This window comes from Perissodus microlepis, chromosome 22 (genome assembly GCF_051167445.1).
Source record: "Perissodus microlepis isolate ML-2025 ecotype Zambia chromosome 22, ASM5116744v1, whole genome shotgun sequence".
Taxonomy (NCBI): domain Eukaryota; kingdom Metazoa; phylum Chordata; class Actinopteri; order Cichliformes; family Cichlidae; genus Perissodus; species Perissodus microlepis.
In genome coordinates, this window is record NC_140481.1 from 10,689,204 (window position 1) to 10,708,857 (window position 19,654).

Sequence of the window (19,654 nt, forward strand, 5' to 3'; positions counted from 1 at the left end):
TCCAATAAACCGCTTTCCCATAGGCTAAGCATGACGCGGGCCCTTAAAACGTGAAACATAGCTAAATCCCAGTGTAAAGTAGCTAACCTCTGTCCAAGTGCTCCGAACACAGTCGGTATGTCTGCGACTGATATGTCCGGTGTGCTGGATATCCTTCGGTTATTGTACCGGCACACGCAGACACTGGAGGAGTTTTCGGACAGCATCGTGTTCAGAGAGGGACAGAAAGCAGCTCTCATTGAGCAGACAGATACAAACCGTTTCAAATCGTTCGTTAGGAGTGTTTTTGTGTGCTTTGACAAGGAGCTACAGCAGGTAGCGAGCTACAAACAGGTAACGTTTCGCCTTATTGAAAAATATACATGTACATTTCCCAGGTTAGCCCTGAGGAGTTGACACGCACTCCCTCCTCTGTGGACGTTTGAAGCGGTGTAGCTAACTCTGCCTGCCATGCTGTTATAATGTTAAAGCCAGGAAACCATGTTACACTCCTATATATTTTTTTCTCATTGAAACTAAGCTGGGAGTAAAATGTGCGCTGCTGGAGGATATTTCAGCTTCAGCGAGGTCCTCTTTTTTTCTTCTGGGGCACCCCCTCCCCCCCCCCCTTTCTCCTTTATTAGACATGTTTAAATGTATCCAGTTATAATGACAGATAGTTAATATCGCCCGATATATTCGTCCGGCTCTACACTAGGACACGGGGCGGGCCCCAGAATAATACTCTGAAAGGGTTTTCACTGTGCTAAGTTATACGTGGAATATTTCATTTCAGGATCTTTCGAGTGCCATGACTCTTTGATTTAATGGCTCTGGTTTTAGTTAGTAAGGCAAGCTGTAACTTTGAAGTAATTTTAATCACATAGAAGAATAAAGAACTCAGATTATTGTTTTGTAGCAGTCTCTGGGCTAATATAGCAAAGAGTTTGCCTTTGTCAAGATTTAACAGCTTAATGGCAGATGGCCTCTTCTTATGTATTCATACTTTCCACAGATCTGCAGTCTGCCTGAACTACTGGCGTTTGTTCTCAACACTCTAAAAAGAAAAAGAAAAAGGAATGTCTTGGCACATGGGTATAATTTTCAGACGCTTGCTCAGGAGGATCGGGATGCAGACGTCCTCAAATTCCAAGGCGATGTAACACAGAGTGCTGCCTACATCCACGGCAGTGACCTGTGGAAAAAAGTCACAATGCGTCTGGGCACAGACATCACGCAGTATCTTCTGGAGAGCTGCTCTGTGTTTGTGGCAGTTCCTCCTTCGTGTGCTTTCCAGGTGTGCGGCCCTCCAGTCTATGACAGGGTGTCCATGAACACGGCCTCTAGTGGGTTTTTTCTCCAGCCGCGAGTCAGGAAACATAATCGTACCAAGACTGAGAGCTGTCGAGGGTCAGTGAGTTTGAAACAGAAACGCACAGTTGTGACTCCTGCAAGCAAGAAGATGAAAAGAAGGAATAAAGGAGGGACAAAAGGGAAAAGAAAACGGGAAACTGGAGAAGAGGAGGAGGTGGCAGTTTGTTCAAGAAAGAGGAGGCGAGTAGCATCTATAGAACATCAACAGGCGATCCAACAAGTTGGCTCTAAAAAGGAAGGACAGGCCATGGCTGTGGAATCAGCACCACCTACAGCTTTCAAACAGCCTGTTGAAATGCCAACATTTGTACTTCCCTTGGAGGGTGGTCCAAGTTGGAGAACAGGGATTTTCCCCCCTTTACCACCGTCGCAATGTTTTATCCGTACCCTGGGATTCCTGTATGGGGGCAGGGGCATGCGTGGCTTTCTTCTTAACAGGAGGAAGAAGACTGCTCATGGATCCAGAAGGCTTCAAGGACAAGATCTGGTAAGAATAGTCTTCTTCGAGGGACTAGCGCATTTGAATGGAGTAGAGAGGAAGCCTAAAAAACTCCCCCAGCGGTTCTTTGGCATGGTCCCCCTGTTTAGGCAGCTCTTACAACAACACAGGAGATGTCCCTACACCAGAATACTACAGAGGTTATGTCCATCAGTGGAGGAGAGCAATGCAGGACAGGGAGAACTAAACTCACTCTTACCTCAGCACTGTGCACCGCACAGGGTTTACCTGTTTGTCCGGGAATGCCTCTCTTCTGTGATCCCACAAGAACTGTGGGGCTCTGATCAAAACCGGCTGCATTTCTTTGCCAGGGTCAGGACTTTCTTGCAAAGTGGCAAGTTTGAGAGGCTCTCACTGGCTGAACTGATGTGGAAGATAAAGGTGAACGACTGTGATTGGTTGAAGAGGAGTAAAACAGGTGAGGTTAGCACCAATGGTCTTTTTTTTTCTTTTTCATGGCTTCGTGTTTCATGCCCGACCTAACCAACGTAACTCATCTGCAGGCCGTTTTCCACCCAGCGAGCTTGCGTATCGGACACAGGTCCTGGGTCAGTTCTTGGCTTGGCTTCTGGATGGATATGTTACAGGCCTTGTGAGAGCCTGTTTCTATGCAACAGAGAGTATTGGGCAGAAGAACGCCATCAGGTTCTACAGGCAGGAAGTCTGGACCAAACTGCAAGACTTGGCCTTCAGGTACACTCACACAACATTACTACAGTAGCCAGCATACATACAGACATGAGGCATACGTCCAAAAAAAAGGAACAAAATTTTCTTTTCATGTAGAGGTCACCTTTCCAAAGGCCAGATGGAGGAGCTGACTCCAGCTCAGGTGGCATCCCTGCCCAAAGGCACCGTCATCTCCCGCCTTCGCTTCATTCCCAAGACTGATGGCATGAGGCCCATCACACGAGTCATAGGAGCAGATGCCAAAACAAGGGTACGCACCAACAGTTACCTCAGACTTGTCTGTTATTACATCCTGTGTCCATCGGCTGGTTTTTCAACTTTTCTTTGGTCCTCCCTACAGCTCTACCGAGGTCGTGTCAGGGACTTGCTGGATATGCTGCGGGCCTGTGTGCGTGCCACTCCATCACTACTGGGATCCACAGTGTGGGGGATGACTGACATCCACAAAGTTTTGTGCTCTTTGGCACCAGCGCAGAGAGAAAAACCACAACCCCTCTATTTTGTTAAGGTGAGTTGTTACATTTAATAGTTTGGCAGAGAACTTTCAATTTATTTTAAGGATAAAGCTGTAAATTTCAGCACACTAATATGGACATATTGTATAGGTAATGTATAATTTAGCTTTTTCCTCTTTGTTTAAGATGGACGTGAGTGGAGCCTATGAGAGTTTGCCGCATGACAAACTCATAGAGGTGATTGGCCAAGCCCTGTCACCTGTCCACGATGAACTCTTTACCATCCGCCGCTATGCCAAGATCTGGGCAGACTCACACGAAGGCCTGAAAAAGGCCTTTGTCAGACAGGTAGCCATCCGATCTGCAAACATGCTTATCTGAGAGCATACATAGTATTAATTAGTCCAAAAATGACATTTATGGTAATATTAGTTAACATCACATTACTTAAACTAGTGTTATACCTGCTAGCCTGGTGTATTTGTTGGATTAAAACGCATACATTTTAATTTACATATTATTCTTTATTTTTATTATATCACTACGTACAGTGCGACTGCAAAAAGGGCTGCTCATAAGCACCAATCAAATCAATAAAAAAACATTTTTCTTCTTCTGTGCAAACTACATATTCATTATATAAACTAGTCAGTCGGACTGATTATTAGACACTGTAACTTTCTGTCACTGTCACCGTTAGATGAACACAGGCACAGTTATGCTTGACAACAGATTCCAGTGACTCTCAAAGTGCCACTGTACTAAAATTATTTAACAAAATGTATTTATGAACAACAACATGCCTGCAGCATACATTTAATGTTGCTGTAGATCAGCTACTAGACATATTATATGTAATTTGTAAGGATTAGAGTGTTATAAGCGATGTAGATGTTGATAATCCTGCGACCTTACCCAGTTTATATAATGAGTTTCATCCAGATTAATCCGTGCATCTAGGAGGAGTTAGTGTATGTATGCCTGTTCCCTATCATAAATATAGTTAGATGTCTGGTTAAACCAAGTCACTCCAGCTATACTGACATTATGACCAACAAATAACCCAGCACAACTATCTAGATCAGCAGTGGGCAATTAATTTTAACCGATGGAAATTAATGTGTGCCAGACCCTGATCTAAGTGCACAGGTCAACAAACACGTCGCTGAACCCTTTGGCAGACATGGCCATCAAACTAAGTTAAACTCAATTTAAAAACATCTGAAGAATCTGTGAAAACCACCATATATAAACATTATTTATGAGTGAAATTCTGTCTTTTTTTGTTTTGGTTAACACAGGCTGATTTCCTGGAGGATAACATAGGATCCACCAACATGAAGGGCTTTTTGACGTCATTGCAGAGAAAAGGCAAAGTTCATCACGCCATCCTGGTTGAACAGGTAACTCTGGCTTCATCGTGTGGTTTGCTGTGGCTGGGCAAATTGTGTGCTTAAGTCCTGAACGCATTACTTTTCCTTGCTGCAGCACTTTTGCTCAGATCTTCATGGCAGAGAGGCATTGCAGTCCTTTACCCAAATGCTAACTGGGAGTGTTGTTCAGTATGGGAAAAAGTAAGATTCTCGAACACCGTTTTCTAAAACATTTTGATGTCATCAAGGCAGTTACGTCTATTTTGTCCCTTTATGTTTCAGGACGTACCGTCAGTTCCGGGGGATTCCTCAGGGATCGGTTGTGTCTAGTTTGCTCTGCTGCCTTTGCTACGGCCACATGGAGAATCTCCTGTTTAAAGATATTCCTGGACACAAAGGGTACATCAGACCTTGCTGTATTTCAGTCAGCTCCAGCTTGTATACATATTACCCATCATGGGCAGAAGAGGGCACTCTTTCTGTGCTGTAGCTCTTGATTTGGTCCACTGTGGCTGTTATTTTGCTCTCCTTGTGTCCTGCAGGTGTTTGATGAGACTGGTGGATGACTTCCTTCTGATTACACCAGACCAACATGAAGCACAAGCTTTTCTCAAGTATTACTTTCAGTTCAGTTTTAAATATTCTGTGTTACTGGAAATGCACAAGATATTTTGGAGTAGGGGACTGTAGTTTTCTGTAGAACCCCAAATAAATGCATCCACATATATAGTTATTCTGAACAGCTTGCTTGAGACAGTGGATGACCTGGTGAGCTGCACAAAGTCTCAGTATAAGAGAAATAGAGAGTTTTTACATGTATTTATTTATTTTTTAAACTGCAAATCATGCAAAGCTACTTATTTTAGTGCATTTATAATGCCGCTTGCTCTTTGTGTGTAGGATCTTGCTGGCCGGAGTGCCACAGTATGGTCTGGCGGTCAACCCGCAGAAGGTGGTTTTGAACTTTCAGGTATCGGGAAGCGCGGCCTCCTGTCCCGACATTCGCATGCTGCCCCCTCGCTGCCTCTTCCCCTGGTGTGGACTGCTGCTGGACACCCACACACTGGACGTCTATAAAGACTATTCCAGGTGAAAGGTCCATTCCAGCTGTAATTATACTGCACAGTTATTGTGTTATATTGTGGTGTCTCCTTGGGCATGTTGTCAAGGCTTTATAGTTTATGGCTGAACTTTGTTCCTACTCATAAACGTGAGCCAATTCTGGCATAGATGAATGATCCTCTGGTCAAACAAAAATCTCTCTGTAGTTCTGAATGTTTTGTTGTTTTTAAATTTTCTTGCTTTTTTTCTTGTTTCACAGCTATGCTGGACTGTCTCTGCGCTACAGCCTTACTCTGGGTTCATCCCACTCTGCAGGACAGCAGATGAAAAGGAAACTAATGGCTATCCTCAGGCTCAAGTGTCATGCCCTGTTCTTTGACCTGAAGGTCAGGAACAAAAATATTTTTAAGACCTTTCAGAATGCCGTAACCGTTAAACATTGACACATTCTTTTAGATCTGATGATTGTGGACGATTATGGGAAGGTGCAGTTTGGCAAAAGCTGAGTACACAGATCAAAACATGTTGTTAAGAGAAACTTGGACTCATTTCTCATCTTTCTTAAGATATTTTGATCAGCTATTTTTAAACTATATATTCTTTCTACGAAATTTATATGTTAATGCTGGTGACACTGAAGCATCACCAGCATGCTATGTCCAATGTCTGTGTCAAAAGTTAAAGTACAAGCTGGAAAGATACCAATCAAGGTAAATGAGTCCTTGAATAAAATATCCAATAAAATGACCGACTGGTGATTTTAAAAAAAGTAATTTCTACAAATGCAATATAATTATACTAATGGCAAAGAATTAGTTGAACTTTTCATGTACGTATTAGATACATTTGACAGGTTGTAATACTGCCAGGTTTAGGTGTTCAAACTAATGACATGATATTCAGAGTTTGAGTAGTACAGCTTTGACTGAAAATAAAAGCCTGGTTGCTCACGAAGTCAGCTACTGGAAAGAAAGATTAGCTGGTGAGAGCAATCTTATTGATCTGGCAACTTTGCAGGATGTCAGAAGAAGTGTTGCACAGATATGAAAGGGTAGAAAGCTTTTTTTTTTTTAAGTCTCGGATGTTCGACTGGACCACTCTGTTCCACATTAGCTGGCATCCTGGAGATCATTGTCTTGTTTCATGGCTCAGTTTCAGCCAAGCGTTGGCTTTCAGGCAGATGCCCTCACATTTGATCCTAGTGTACTTTGTAATACACGGGAGTTTATCGTCTCAATGGCTGTATCCCAATTCAGGGTCTGCAGCCTTAAAGTACGCAGCCTTAACGGTCCACAAGGGCCGCGTACTTAAAGACCGCTAAGGCCGGAAGTGCGAGACTTGTGAAATGGGACGGTCTAGCCTCCGTCGCGCTGCCAAGGTTGCCTAGCAACCATGATACTAACAGCTGGAAACGTTTCATAAAGCTTTGTTTGACAGAAATGAAGGAGAAAATCTTTTGTTCATTTGTTTGTTTGTTTCTACATGAGCTTTGATCATTCTCTGTAAGATTAAGCTCAGCTATTGAACGGCGTATATTTTAAAGTAAAGGCTTTAAAACCAAGTTAGTACAAACGTCACTAATGTCACATAACTTTGCCGACATGTGGCCAACAGTAATGTTTTAATGTTCTTCGTTATTAAACATTTGCACATAAATAAGTGACATAATATTCAGTACTTACTTAAAGTTTAAGTACTGAATATAGCCCGTCATCCGCCGTTTTTTTTCGGCAAAATTATCCACACCCACCGCCGCGCTATGCATTCTGGGATATGTTGGGCCACGAAGTCTACACCGCCACATCCTTAAAATTCAGGGAAATGAAGGACGCATTTGAGGGCCGCATTTCGAGCAGCCTTCGAATTGGGACAGCCTTCGTCGCGTCGCTGTGACATAACCGGCCTTAAAATGCGGCCTTTAAGGCTGCAGACCCTGAATTGGGATACAGCCAATGACTGCAAGGTACCCGGGACCTGTGGCTGCAAAACAAGCCCAAATCATCACCCCTCCACCACCGTGTTTGACCGTTGGCATGAGGCGTTTGTGCTGATGTGCTGTTTTTATCAAACAAATTGGAGATTATTTCTTTTCAAAATAATCTCCAGTTTGGTCTCATCTGTCTAAAGCACATTGTTCCAGAAGACTTGTGGTTTGTTCGAATGCAATTTTGTCAAGCTAAGCTGCGCTGCCATGTTTTGTTTTGTTTTTTTTGTGGGGTTTTTTTTTTTTTCCTTCCCTCTTACTCAAATTTGGTCACACTTGGCTCAGAACAGGACGGCACTGGTCAAAGCTCTAATACTGGGCCTTCAAAATGCACAGCCTAAAACCAATGTGCGATATCACTGAGGCGATGTCCATCTTTTTATACAATTTTACTTTTGAGGAAAAACCAAAGTGACCATAAAGCAATCAAATTCAATTCCCAGCTGTAAAGCATGGCAGAGGGAGCAGCAGGGTTTGGAGCTGCTTTCTGTTTTGACTAACAGGAAAATCCGACCTGAGCAATCATTGAAGAAATCTTGTATCAGTATGTTAGTAAACTACTTGCTTTCCGTTACATTAATCTATAAATTTTTCTCCTCAGACTAATTCTCTTGAAGCGGTCTACAAGAACATGTACAAGATGGTGCTGCTGCATGCGTACAGGTACTGTTGTCAGTGTCAGATTGGTGCATTTACCCACTTGTAATATCAAAATACATGGATAATAAACACAAACTGGGAACCTTCAACATGAATCGCTTCCAGTTGGGTATAAATCTGGGTTTATATTAATCAGTACCTGCACCGAGCTTAGAAATAATTGTCCCGTTGGTTATCTCTAAATGTAAATGTCTAACAACCTGTCCTCATTTACAGTTTTTGTGTGAGTCTTCCTGTTTTTTTTTTTTTTTTTCCTCTTCAGATTTCACGTCTGTGCCCAAAGTTTGCCCTTTGGTCAGACCGTTTCCAAGAACCCCGTCTTCTTTCTGCAGCTGATATGGGAGCTGGCCCAGTACTGCAACAAGCTCATCAGACGCAGCAACAAAGGCAACTTTTGCATTTCACAGCAGCACTTTGTTACTGATTGGTAATAGTGGGCAGTAGTTTGATATAAACACGTTCAAATCAAGTAATAGCATCTCTGCAAGTTGTATTGTGAAGTAAGATCCTGCAGTTTTAAAGAGTAATGTGGGTAGTTGGAAAAAAACAAGATGCTCTGGTATAAGAAGACTGACAACCAGGGCAAAAAATCCAGCACTGCTATGATGTGCTTAATGTTTTGGACCTTAGCACATTTTACTTTGTGCCTTTTTTGCTCCTCAAGTTTTACTCAGTTGCTCTTCAGTCTGGGAATTTTATGGTTTGATCCATTTTGGTGACAGGGATGCTTCCCTCTCATTTTCCTTATAGATTTAATATTTCCTTAAGCTAGCAGCCACACAAGCTGGATTTTAGAGGTAGAGATGCACTCAGAGTACTGCTGTGGTGTCCTGTTTACCATACTATAGATTTAAGCCGAACAGCAAATAGAAGTGGCATCAGGCTCATGGCCAGCAGAGGGCGCCCTTTTCGAGTGATGTCGCTTGTCAAAGCTCAGTGAGAGTGCGATAATTGTGTCGCTAACACCCTGAGATGTCAGTGCTCCCAGTTAAACGAGCAGATGGAAACAGGAGAGAATACAAAAATGTATTTCATTACATGAAACGGCAGACTCAGGATCAGTTACAGCAGTTAAACTTACTCCTCTCCAAACTGGATGTTGGCAAATAACAGCAGAGCCAGGTTAATGTGCTCCTGCGAGTTAATGAGTCCCACATACTTGCGAGTTGGACGCTTTCAGAGCTGTTATATTTTATCCTTTTTCATTAACAGTTATCTACATCTTCTTAATCACTGCGTGCTAGTTTAATGTCACTTATTTTTAAATTATATAGATGGTATTGTATTTAATGCATACTTTATTTTTTTTATTAGCACCCCTGCGGAGACCACACTCCGCAGGGGTGCTAATTATTCTTGTGCAAACAGTTTAAAGGAGCGAGGAATATTGTGGTGTCAGGGTGACTGTGTGGCAAATGGTTAACATGGTTCGAGGCTTCGTCGGGTCAGGCAGTGGGAATTCCAGTAACTGAAGTATACTTTCTATCAAGGTGCTCCCACAATGCTTCAATAATTTGAACAGCAAATTGCAAATTTGGATTAATCACTCTGGAAAACCCGTTTCCAGTAATGTACAGTTGAGTTCTTGTGTAATTTGGCATTTGGGTTAGCTGCCCTTTTTATGTTGAACGATTCAGGCCAGTGTCAAGTGGCTTAACAAAGAAACAGTCCTGTGAAAATGGTCAGGACTGAAGTGAAAATGAGTGAAAAAGCAGATGATGTCCAAAGAAAAACTTTAAAAGATCTTCATAAAGCCCAGAGAACTGCTGCTCAAGACTGCTTAAAATGTCCAGCTAAGAAAAATATGAAGGGTGGCTCAAGACTTTTGCACAGCCAGATATTTTCTGATGTTCTAGAAGTAGAAGAAGTTCTTCTACTGCTGTCACTTATTTTGGCATGTGTTCAGGATGTATGGTAATAATTTGCGTTTGTTTTCCATTATAGTTCATTCTGTGTATTCATGGTACGTTTAGGAGAATCAGGAGATTTATAACCTCATTCAGCCTGGAAAGTTAAACATTAGACTAAACCACGTAGAAAATTCCTAGTTTGCAGCAGTGTTGTGTGCGCTTAATTAACCCTAAGACTTTTGAATGTTTAAATAAATATAAACATTATTTACAACGCACAAATTGCTGGGGGTGATAGTTTAAACAGTTTCAATGTGATTTTGAGGATATTAGGCTGATGGTATCCTGTAATATCACAATATGTATCCTGTTGTTGTCAGCGTACGTACTGCATTGATATAACCATTTATTTTAGCAGGTTGCTATAGTATTACTAAAATGAGTAAACGCTGAATATCTTGAATAACTTGTTAATTTCATTAACATGTGATATTATAGGATAAGCTAAACTATTCACTGGATAGTACTGGATTGTAACCCACAATTGCTGCAGTATTACTGAGCTGTGATGTAAAATTCAACCCATTTTCCTTCAACCACCTGAGCAAACACATTAATAACTTAATTTCTTCTCTCTTTGCCTCTCTAGGACTGATTTTAGGTGATAAGGCCCAGACGGGGATTGTGCAGTACGAAGCAGTGGAGCTGCTTTTCTGTCTCTGCTTCTTGCTGGTGCTGTCACAACACCGTCTTCTCTATAAAGATCTGCTCGCACACCTGCACAAACGTATGTAGTCTCAAAAGTGATGTTCAGATTCTTCTTCCAAAAAATGCAATTAAAATGTAACGCAAAGTACCCTGCAGAAGTCTGAGCATCTCGGTTTTCCTTTAGATTTTGTTGTTAAAATGGAAAATGGGCACAGTGATGAATTAAATCGTGTGCAAAAATACATGGAAATACAAGACAAAACAAAGTGCAATTCTAAAACAGAATTTGGTATGATTACCTTTTTCTTTTACGTTTTCTTGTAATTTCTTTAAGGAGGCTTCAGGAATAGTTCTCCAGGCTTCTTGAAGCACATTCACAGCTCTTCTTTGGATTTTGGCTGTTTCTCTTTGAGGTCTGGGCTCTGGGGAGGCCAATCCAAGACTGATAGTGCTGCACTGTGTGTTTTTTCTATCCATTGCTTTTACTGCACTAGCAGTCTGTCTCGGATCATTTTGTTGCTGAAAAATGAGGCTGAAGCCAATTGGATGCTTTCCAGATGATCTTTCATTGTGGATAAAATCTGGCTGTACATTTCTTTTTTTCATGAGCACAGCAATTTTGAAGATCCCCAACACCACTGACACTTTTGTCAGTTGCAGACTCTTGTTCTGCTCACATATTAAGTTGTATTTGGATATCAAAAATAATTTGCTGCAGAGTCACAAATAACATCCAAAGAAGTGCATGTGCATACTATCAGTAGGAGTCTCTTTGTGTTTCCTCCCTACGTGCAAAAGGAGGAGACACGAAGAGACAGCCTGAAGGGGTCACGAGTTTGTGCACTTCTAGGAGGGGCATCCAGAAGGGCATCTGGTGTAAAGTCCCATATCAAACATGCAGATCTGTTTGCTGTGGTGAACCTTTGAGGACTACAGCAGGATAAAATAACCGCTGCCTGTGTGTATGTGTGTGTGGATGCTTAATTAGGCAAGAATAATTAAAAACAAAATAAAAGTACTGCAGTTTGGAAAAATGAAGCTTTTTGATTTCACTACGAAAGGCTGTCCTTCCTGTCGCTTTCCAGGAAGGCTGATTCTTTTTAAATGTGGACTTTGTAAGAGGTGCACCTAATTTAGCCAATATACACGTATCATTTTACATGTATAATCTGCAGTTTATTGGCACCTGTCATTTGATTTTACAGTTTGTCACCAAAGAAGGAAATAAAAAGCGTCTTATCTTCTTATCTTTATCTTTTTACAGGAAAGCGCAGTCTGGAGCGGCGTCTGGGGGACCTGAGGCTGGCCAGGGTGCGGCAGGCCGCTAACCTCAGGACTCCAGTCGACTTCTTGGCCATTCAGACGTAAATTACTATTCCTAGTCCCAGTTTCCAACATGACCGGAGAACAATACTCGGAGATTAAAGGTATGGATTTATTTAATCTAGATTCCCTCCCCTTTTTTGTTAAAAACATATTAAAAGCCTTTTTTTTTCTTTTGCTTTGTTTAATTCTTAAGTTGTAAGTGTTTTAACAATATATATCACCAAAAAAACCCCAAGCCAATACATGACATCTTTCGGATCTAGAGTGTCAGGAAACATGTCTGAAAAAAAAACAGTACTTAGCCGTGTGCTGCAAAACACTTAAGTGCTAAACCTCAGTCATAAACGCACACAATCAAACAACAGCAACCTGTCAAGATCGGTAATTGAAAGTCATGCAGCCACTGTAATAGAGCAGGTCTAATCCCATAGATGTGTGTGTCTTTGTGGACTTTGATTTACACCTTGTAGTAGTTTTCCATAAAGAGCATGTGAGGACATGCGTCACAGAAGTTGTGAGCCATTCGCCAAAGGATTTTTTCTTTACTTTTGTGTTACATCACATATGCTCAGCTCTTTAGATAATGCTAAAGTTGTTCAGAAATGAACAAACCTGAAGGGTTCTGTGTTCTTTTTAAATTTTTTTTTATTTTTACTATGTTCAACTGTGCAGATTCGTATATTTGGAGTCAAAGAAAGATGTGTAATGGATATAATGTTATATTGGAAATATGATGTAAAAATATGTAAAATGAAAATTAAGAATGTCACTGTTAAATAAATCCTGTTTTATTTTCAAGGGAAGTAATGTAATGTTTCATATGTCAAGTAAACATCAGAATCTGTAAGAAATTCTAGTGAATTTTGATGAAAAGCAGTGATAAACATCTGGATTTTTGCTGTATGGCAGCATTTTTACTCTCCAAAGTCCTTAAGCTCTTTGAGTCTTCTGTTCCTGTGTGTCAGTCACGAAGGCGTCGTTGTCGTAGGGATTCAACTCCATCCCAACCGAGGACTTTCTGAATCTGCCACGAAGCAGCTGGTAGAGGGCCACCAAAGGAATGGAAATCACAGGCACCACACAGAGGAGGATGATTATGGCAAAAACCCAGTCTGGATAAAGCTTCTCTTCAGTTTCAGGGAATTTTTCCTGAAAAGAAAGATAGAGGTGGAAACAATGAAGGACATTTATTTATTTAATTATTACATATGGTTTAAAATTGGTAAAATGCGCTAATTTTCTTTCTTCGGGTTAAATAGAGCGCAACAACCAGCAAGCAGGCAATTAGCTTAGCTTGACTAATTCAATTAATTTTTTATATTGATTTACTTTATTTATTTAAATTCTATTTTTTTATTGCTGTGTCTTTGGTCAGTGGTTGCTGTTTTAATGCTTTAGGGCTTGGCTAACTTAAGGTTATCGAAACCAACCAAGAGATATTTCAGGCTCATAAAATCCCATAAAGGACTGAGCTGTCATTTTATCCCGCCGGTCTATATTTATTAATCGACATATTTGTTAAAATGTAGGTTTTGATAGACATTTTTAAACTCTTGCTTGTTTGTTAACAAACATTACAGATAGTCGCTTCTCAGGTAAAAGTCTGGCTGCTGGATTCATTTCAGAAGTCAGTTTGATTTTTAGTAGCATCTTCCTTCAGGATAACTCGCTATGACTCACAGCTCAGATGATTTCAAAGTGGTTTATTGATCATAACAATGAGTTCACTGTACTCAAATTGTCTCCACAATTAAAAGATCTCAATCCAGTAATGTACCTTTGGGATGTGATGGAACAGAAAAGCAAATCTGCAGCAATTGTGCGATGCCGTCGTGTCAGCATGAACTTAAAATCTCTAAAGAACGTTTTGAGCGTCTTATTAAATCTACGCCATGGAAATTGGAGCAGTTCTGAAGATAAATAGAGGACCGAACAAACTGCACCTAATAAAATCTTGAATTATGAGTAGATTCATTCTTCAATTCTTGGCTTTCCTGCTTACATAATCTGGGTTCCATGCTTGATAGGTGGGACGTGTCTGTGCCTGGACAACCACATAGGCAACAAACACCACCAGGAGCAGTAAAGGACTGATCACCATCCAGCACGCCTTCCAAAAGATGTTTGGCCTCCTCCCAGTCATGATATAGATGTCGTCACTGAAACTGGCAGAGGAGACGTAAAACGGATATGAATTATGATTGTTAGTGAAGTTTACAGTGTTATGTTCAGGAAGAAGAGGAGAAAAAGTTACGTTTTCATTCCACGGAAGTAAATAACTCCAATAATCTCAAATAAAGCAATGATGAGCAGAGGTACAGATCCCACGTAACCATTAAACACCTCCACCCAGTAGTTGCCTGAGCTCAAGGTGAAGAGGAGCGCCACCAAGAAGGATATCAAACAGATGACCGCTGCAGAAGTGAAGAAGGTGAAAGTTTAAAAGAGGGAATTCAAAGGAAATTGTTTTTAACTTAAAAAGCACAAGCTGATGTGCAAGTACCTGATACGAATTCCTTGGGCATCCACCTGGGCAATAGTTTGAGTTCATTGAGGGGCGCGAGGACACCCTCTATGTTACCAAACATGGAGGAGAGACCTAAACTAAAGAGCATGACAAAGAACAGTACGGCCCATACCTGCGAGCCCGGCATCGATATCACCGCTTCAGTGAACACGATAAAAGCCAGGCCAGTACCTGAAACACTCTGAAGATAAAAAAACAAGAAGCTAATGAGGATACTTGAAATGGCAGTGTCTGAAAATGACCAGTGTTTGTGGATGGGGGGGCTCGAGGATAGAAGAATGACTATAAGATGGAGTGAGTACCTGCTTAAGTAATTTTTGTAGATCACACTCCCTCAGGGACAGACTCTGGAATTTCTCTGGATATGTCGTATTTAGATATTTATACCAGTAATCGTAGTTCTGCAGGGTTATGTTCTGGTCTGAGAACTCAAAGTAATTGGTCAGAGCCAGGATGTTCCTGCAGATAAGATTTGAAGAGTAAGTACTCAGGATCAGGCAAAGACGTAGTTGCAAAACCCCACCTAAAATAGGCATGCTTACGTACTCGTCTTTACAGGCGTTAAAGGCGGTGGTGGCTTTAAACCCCAGGATGGAGAAAACCGGAATGGAGGCGTAGATAGACGTCGCGCTGTTTATCACTCCCACAAGAACAGCGTCTCTCTCGCAGTCGTTTCTAACAACACAAAGAGCGAGAGAAAGACGAGCTTACTAATCACCCCGTGTTCACCAGGGGAGGTTAAGAAGTGTCTGTCCTTACTTCTCTTCATTGTAACTGGAGAAAGATATGAGACCTCCAAACGCCACAGAAAGAGAGAAGAAGATCTGCGTGGCGGCGTCCAACCACACCCGTGGGTTCGTCAGGGTTTGCCACTGTCACGAGCATAACATCTGATTAGGAAATCAGCTGTTTGTGGGACAAAAGATTAAAAATTTCACTCCAACTCACATCAGGGGTGAAGAGGTACAACAGTCCATCAGTAGCTCCAGGCAGAGTGAGGGCACGGATCAGGAAAATAGTCAGCACCAGGTAAGGGAAGGTAGATGTCACATACACAGCCTGAAAATATATAAAAACATTAAAATAACATGTTTTCTGGGGGGAAATGATAGATGTAATGACTTGGGAGAACAGTTTTGTAAGAGAGAAACCACATATAGTGATAGCACAGGGTTAGGCGTCCAGTGTTCTGCAACCTATCATTAAATATTAAATGTTTTTGGTAGTTACACTGACCTTTCCCACGGAGTCGATGCCTTTGATGAAGCAGATGTAGACGATGCACCAGGCGCTGGCTAGACAGATCACCATCCCCCACTCCACAGAGCCGCTGATCTCGATGTCAGGTGTGATGTTGAGGGTTTCACGGTACCAGAAGTAATTTACCGGAGTGCTTTTCTTACACTCCAAATTATAGTCTACATGGACACACATACGCAAAAGATTTTGCAGACCTGCATAAGGCTGGAATGGGCCAAAGCACCATCGACAAGAAGGTTGGTGAGAAGATGACAACTGCTGGTGCGACTATTTGTAAATAGAACAAATATAAAATTACAATTGCCTCAAGCATGGAGTTGGAAGCATTATGCTTTGGGACTATTTTTCTGTAAATGGTGCCAGTGTATGGGCCCACGTACTGAAATATCTTGGATGAGAAACCCGCAGCTGCAACACTGAACGTTGGTCACAAATCGGTCTTCCAATGTGACAATGACCCAAAACAGATCTCTATGGCAACAAAACAGTGGCTAAAGAAGAAGCACATTAAGGTCATGGAGTGGTCTTGCTAGTCTTCAGACCTCAGTCCTATAGAAAATATGTGGAGTGAAACTTTGAGTTGCCAAACAGCAGCCACGAAACCTAAAAGATTTGGAGAGTTTCTGTAAATAGAAGTGACCTAAAATCCTCCTGAGAATTTTGCAAACATGCTGACCAACTACAGGAAACGTCTCACCGCTGTGATTGCCAACAAGGATTTTCTCTAAATCATGTTTTGGTGTGTTTGGTATTCTGTCTCTCCATTAAAATGAAACTACCACAAAATACTGTTCGCCACTGGGCGATCGTGGCTCAAGAGTTGGGAGTTCGCCTTTTAATCGGAAGGTTGCCGGTTCGAGCCCCGTCTCGGTCGTTGTGTCCTTGGGCAAGACACTTCACCCGTTGCCTACTGGTGGTGGTCAGAGGGCCCGGTGGCGCCAGTGTCCGGCAGCCTCGCCTCTGTCAGTGCGCCCCAGGGCAGCTGTGGCTACAATGTGGCTTGCCATCACCAGTGTGTGAATGGGTGGATGACTGGATATGTAAAGTGCTTTGGGGTCCTTAGGGACTAGTAAAGCGCTATATAAATACAGGCCATTTACCATTTGTTTAAAAGTGTGCAAAATTACAAATTCAGCAGAGCGTCAACAGTCCCAACACTGTATCATTGCTATTTACTTGTTCATCTCATGTCTTAGTTGCACCTATCTTTAAAAAAAAATCATTGTCTTTTTTATTTTATGGTTTGGTGCAATGTTCCCTTTGTGCCATAAAGGAGTCCAGCAGTATTTTTTATTTATTTTTTTTTTACTGAATCTCTCTTGAAATGCTACCAAGAGCGTGGCAGGCAGCCATAAATCTTTACTGATAATCCTTAACTTTATCTTTGTTATTAAATCTGCAAACAGTGGAGCAGCAGCAGAATCACGACGTACGGCCATAAATTTATCAAGCAAGAATAATACCGAGGTGTGCTCCTGTCTCACCTATGCGGCTTTCATTTAGTGGGCAGGTGCTCCACGGCAGGGGTTCCTGAAAAGAGTGGAAGAAGTACCACAGCACCCAGGCCAGAATGGTGTTGTAGAAAACGCCCACCAGAAACGATACAATCAAACAGCCGATGCCTGCACATAAGAAAGATTTTTTCAGGTATTAATTTTATTTTTTAAATTGAAGAATGAGGGATCTTTGACCGGTGTCAATTTCAACAAAAGAAACATTTATTTATTTTTTGGTTATTCTATTTTACTTTCTACTTTAGAGTCAACTGTATCATATCTGATAAAGGGTTGAAAAACAACTAAAAATCTTAGATTAACTAATATGTCGTTAAAATAAAGCAACACACTCGAATAGTATAACTGTAGAGTACATAAAAACATTTACTATTACTTTTTGGGTTACCCACCTACTCCACCGATTACGGGATTGATGGTCTTCCAGACACCCACGCTGCCCTTACGTAGCCTCTGTCCTACAGCCAGCTCAAGGAAGAGCAGGGGGAGGCCCTCAAACACCAGCGCTATCAGGTAAGGGATGAGGAATGCACCTGAAGACATGAAGTAAATATTTATCTTACAGTTAGGCATTTTTATGATTACAGTGCAAAGCTCTACTAATGAAAACACACTGGGTTGCTGGGAATCGGGCTGACTTTTTTTTTTTTTTTTTTTTTTTTAAGGAAAACCCACTATATTTACAAATTTTTTTAAAAAATTATTAACTTCTCGTGTCACCTCGCTGCTTCACCGTATGAGCTCCAAACGAAACAAATCTGAGGGGAGATTAACGATAGAAAAACGTGACTCAATTAAACAGACTAAGCCAAAGTTAAACAGACGCTCAGCAGATTTGAGAAACAGCCTTTTGGGAAGTCAATATGTGAAGGTGATAGAGCCCACACACATTTTCTGGACTGGCTGTTTACACAGCCTGACCCAGAGCAGGCTCCTATAGAACTCTGCGGCATGAGAACTCGGCGTATCTCTCTGGGTAAGTATGAGGAAGCAAACAAAGGTGGATATATTCCTCACAAACATTATGTAATGATTCCCATGGTTAATCGGGTATACATAAAGTTATTCATTTCCAGACAGGTTCAGGGACTGACCCGGTTTGTTCGTTAATACCTAATTAAACTGAAACAAAATGGAAATGCAAACCGATTAAAGCATCTCTACACTGGATGATTAAACAGGACTCGTACAGATACTCTTACAGTAGGAGCGATGGTGTAAAGTGAGCAAAAGGGCAGCATCTCACCTCCTCCGTAGATTTGGCAGAGGTAAGGGAATCGCCACACATTTCCGATTCCCACTGCAAAGCCAATACATGTCAGCAGATACTGAGCCTTGTTGTCCCACTTGGGTCTCTCCTCCGGCCCAGCGTCTTTTCCCATCCTCAGCTGGAAAAAAGATTCAGTGCAATTCCAGTTGTGTTACAAAAATACATCTAATGGAATTGTAGCATGCAGTCTGATCAAATTGCATATATTTTCTGGTTAGTCCAGAATTCTCCTCCTGCTCCGTATTTTGGATGAATTACACTCCTGATTAGTTCGGTCTTGTGATGTTCAGCACTCCTCTTTCATCCTCTGAGCGACCCTCCCGTCTCTGAGTCAGAGGTGCAGATTCTGTTCTTTTTGAGACATCCAACCAGCAGGAAGTTTGGTGAAACACTTGCCAGGGTGATTTAGTGGTTTTACCTCCCTCCCGCAGAATGGGAGTGTGCTGAAACTTGAATTAATGGATAACCTGGTGATGCTTTTCTCTGCTACACTGACCTACATCAGAGCAATCAGATACAGGGTGGAAGAGACATCAGGAGAGTTGTGCCGAACAGCTAATCAAACATTGTTCTCGCATACAATCTTCTTGCAAAATGAGTGAAAAGGTTACCGGGTCTTTCTGTGCTCTAGTTTGAGAATAGATGTACGCAAACCTAAATCTGAAGGGATGAAAGTCGATCTAATCAAATTATGTTTTTGATACATTTTACCATTAAGGGCATTTTTTCCAGACATAAAAGTCAATAATAATTTGTGTCCACATTTCTTACCTGTACCTGTGAACTCAGGTTGAGATTTAAACTGCAAATCCACACTCTTCCTTCCTCAAATATGATTTTGTGAAGTGTTTTCTTTCTCCTGGCCAGTTGACATTTCCGTCGTCACTTCATGAATCCTTGTGTTGCAGATTTTTATTCTTAGATACAGGCTTGATTGCTGTCTCTAGCTCTCTCTGATATTGCTAACATTCATTCCTAATCAAGCACACCAAAGCTGTCCAATTTTCCTATATTATGGTCATATTAAGCAGCGATGTCCGCTTATGCATTCAAAAGAGCAAAAAACAAATCCAGCCAGCGGTGTCTCAGATATTATGTGTGAAGTTTCTTTCACTGGCTGACT

At 41.5% G+C, this 19,654-nt stretch overlaps 2 protein-coding genes across 3 annotated transcripts; one reads left to right on the plus strand and one right to left on the minus strand.

Annotated features, from left to right (window-relative positions):
• The first annotated feature begins 66 nt into the window (after positions 1-66).
• On the plus strand, positions 67-13,965 carry tert (telomerase reverse transcriptase). Of its 2 annotated transcripts, XR_014799236.1 has the most exons (17): positions 67-333; positions 995-2,270; positions 2,356-2,545; positions 2,639-2,792; positions 2,883-3,050; positions 3,184-3,345; positions 4,299-4,400; positions 4,486-4,571; positions 4,653-4,769; positions 4,913-4,984; positions 5,271-5,459; positions 5,692-5,818; positions 8,018-8,079; positions 8,339-8,463; positions 10,576-10,713; positions 11,899-12,061; positions 12,870-13,965. XR_014799236.1 is itself a non-coding variant. In XM_084919351.1 (16 exons), exons 1-16 carry the CDS (start codon positions 118-120, stop codon positions 12,000-12,002), a joined length of 3,288 nt encoding a protein of 1,095 aa, XP_084775477.1. In that variant the 5' UTR covers positions 67-117; the 3' UTR covers positions 12,003-12,746. The 2 variants fall into 2 exon arrangements, 1 of the variants encoding a protein (XP_084775477.1); XM_084919351.1 differs by lacking the exon at positions 12,870-13,965 and having other exon boundaries at positions 11,899-12,746.
• slc6a18 (solute carrier family 6 member 18) lies at positions 12,727-18,881 on the minus strand. Its single transcript, XM_084919353.1, has 12 exons — positions 18,508-18,881; positions 17,654-17,794; positions 17,232-17,369; positions 15,724-15,905; positions 15,436-15,546; positions 15,247-15,359; positions 15,034-15,162; positions 14,790-14,946; positions 14,464-14,668; positions 14,215-14,374; positions 13,963-14,125; positions 12,727-13,109 (listed from the first exon to the last, which is right to left on the minus strand). The coding sequence occupies exons 1-12, from the start codon at positions 18,641-18,643 to the stop codon at positions 12,891-12,893; spliced, it is 1,854 nt and encodes a 617-aa protein (XP_084775479.1). The 5' UTR covers positions 18,644-18,881; the 3' UTR covers positions 12,727-12,890.
• Between the last annotated feature and the right edge of the window lie 773 nt (positions 18,882-19,654).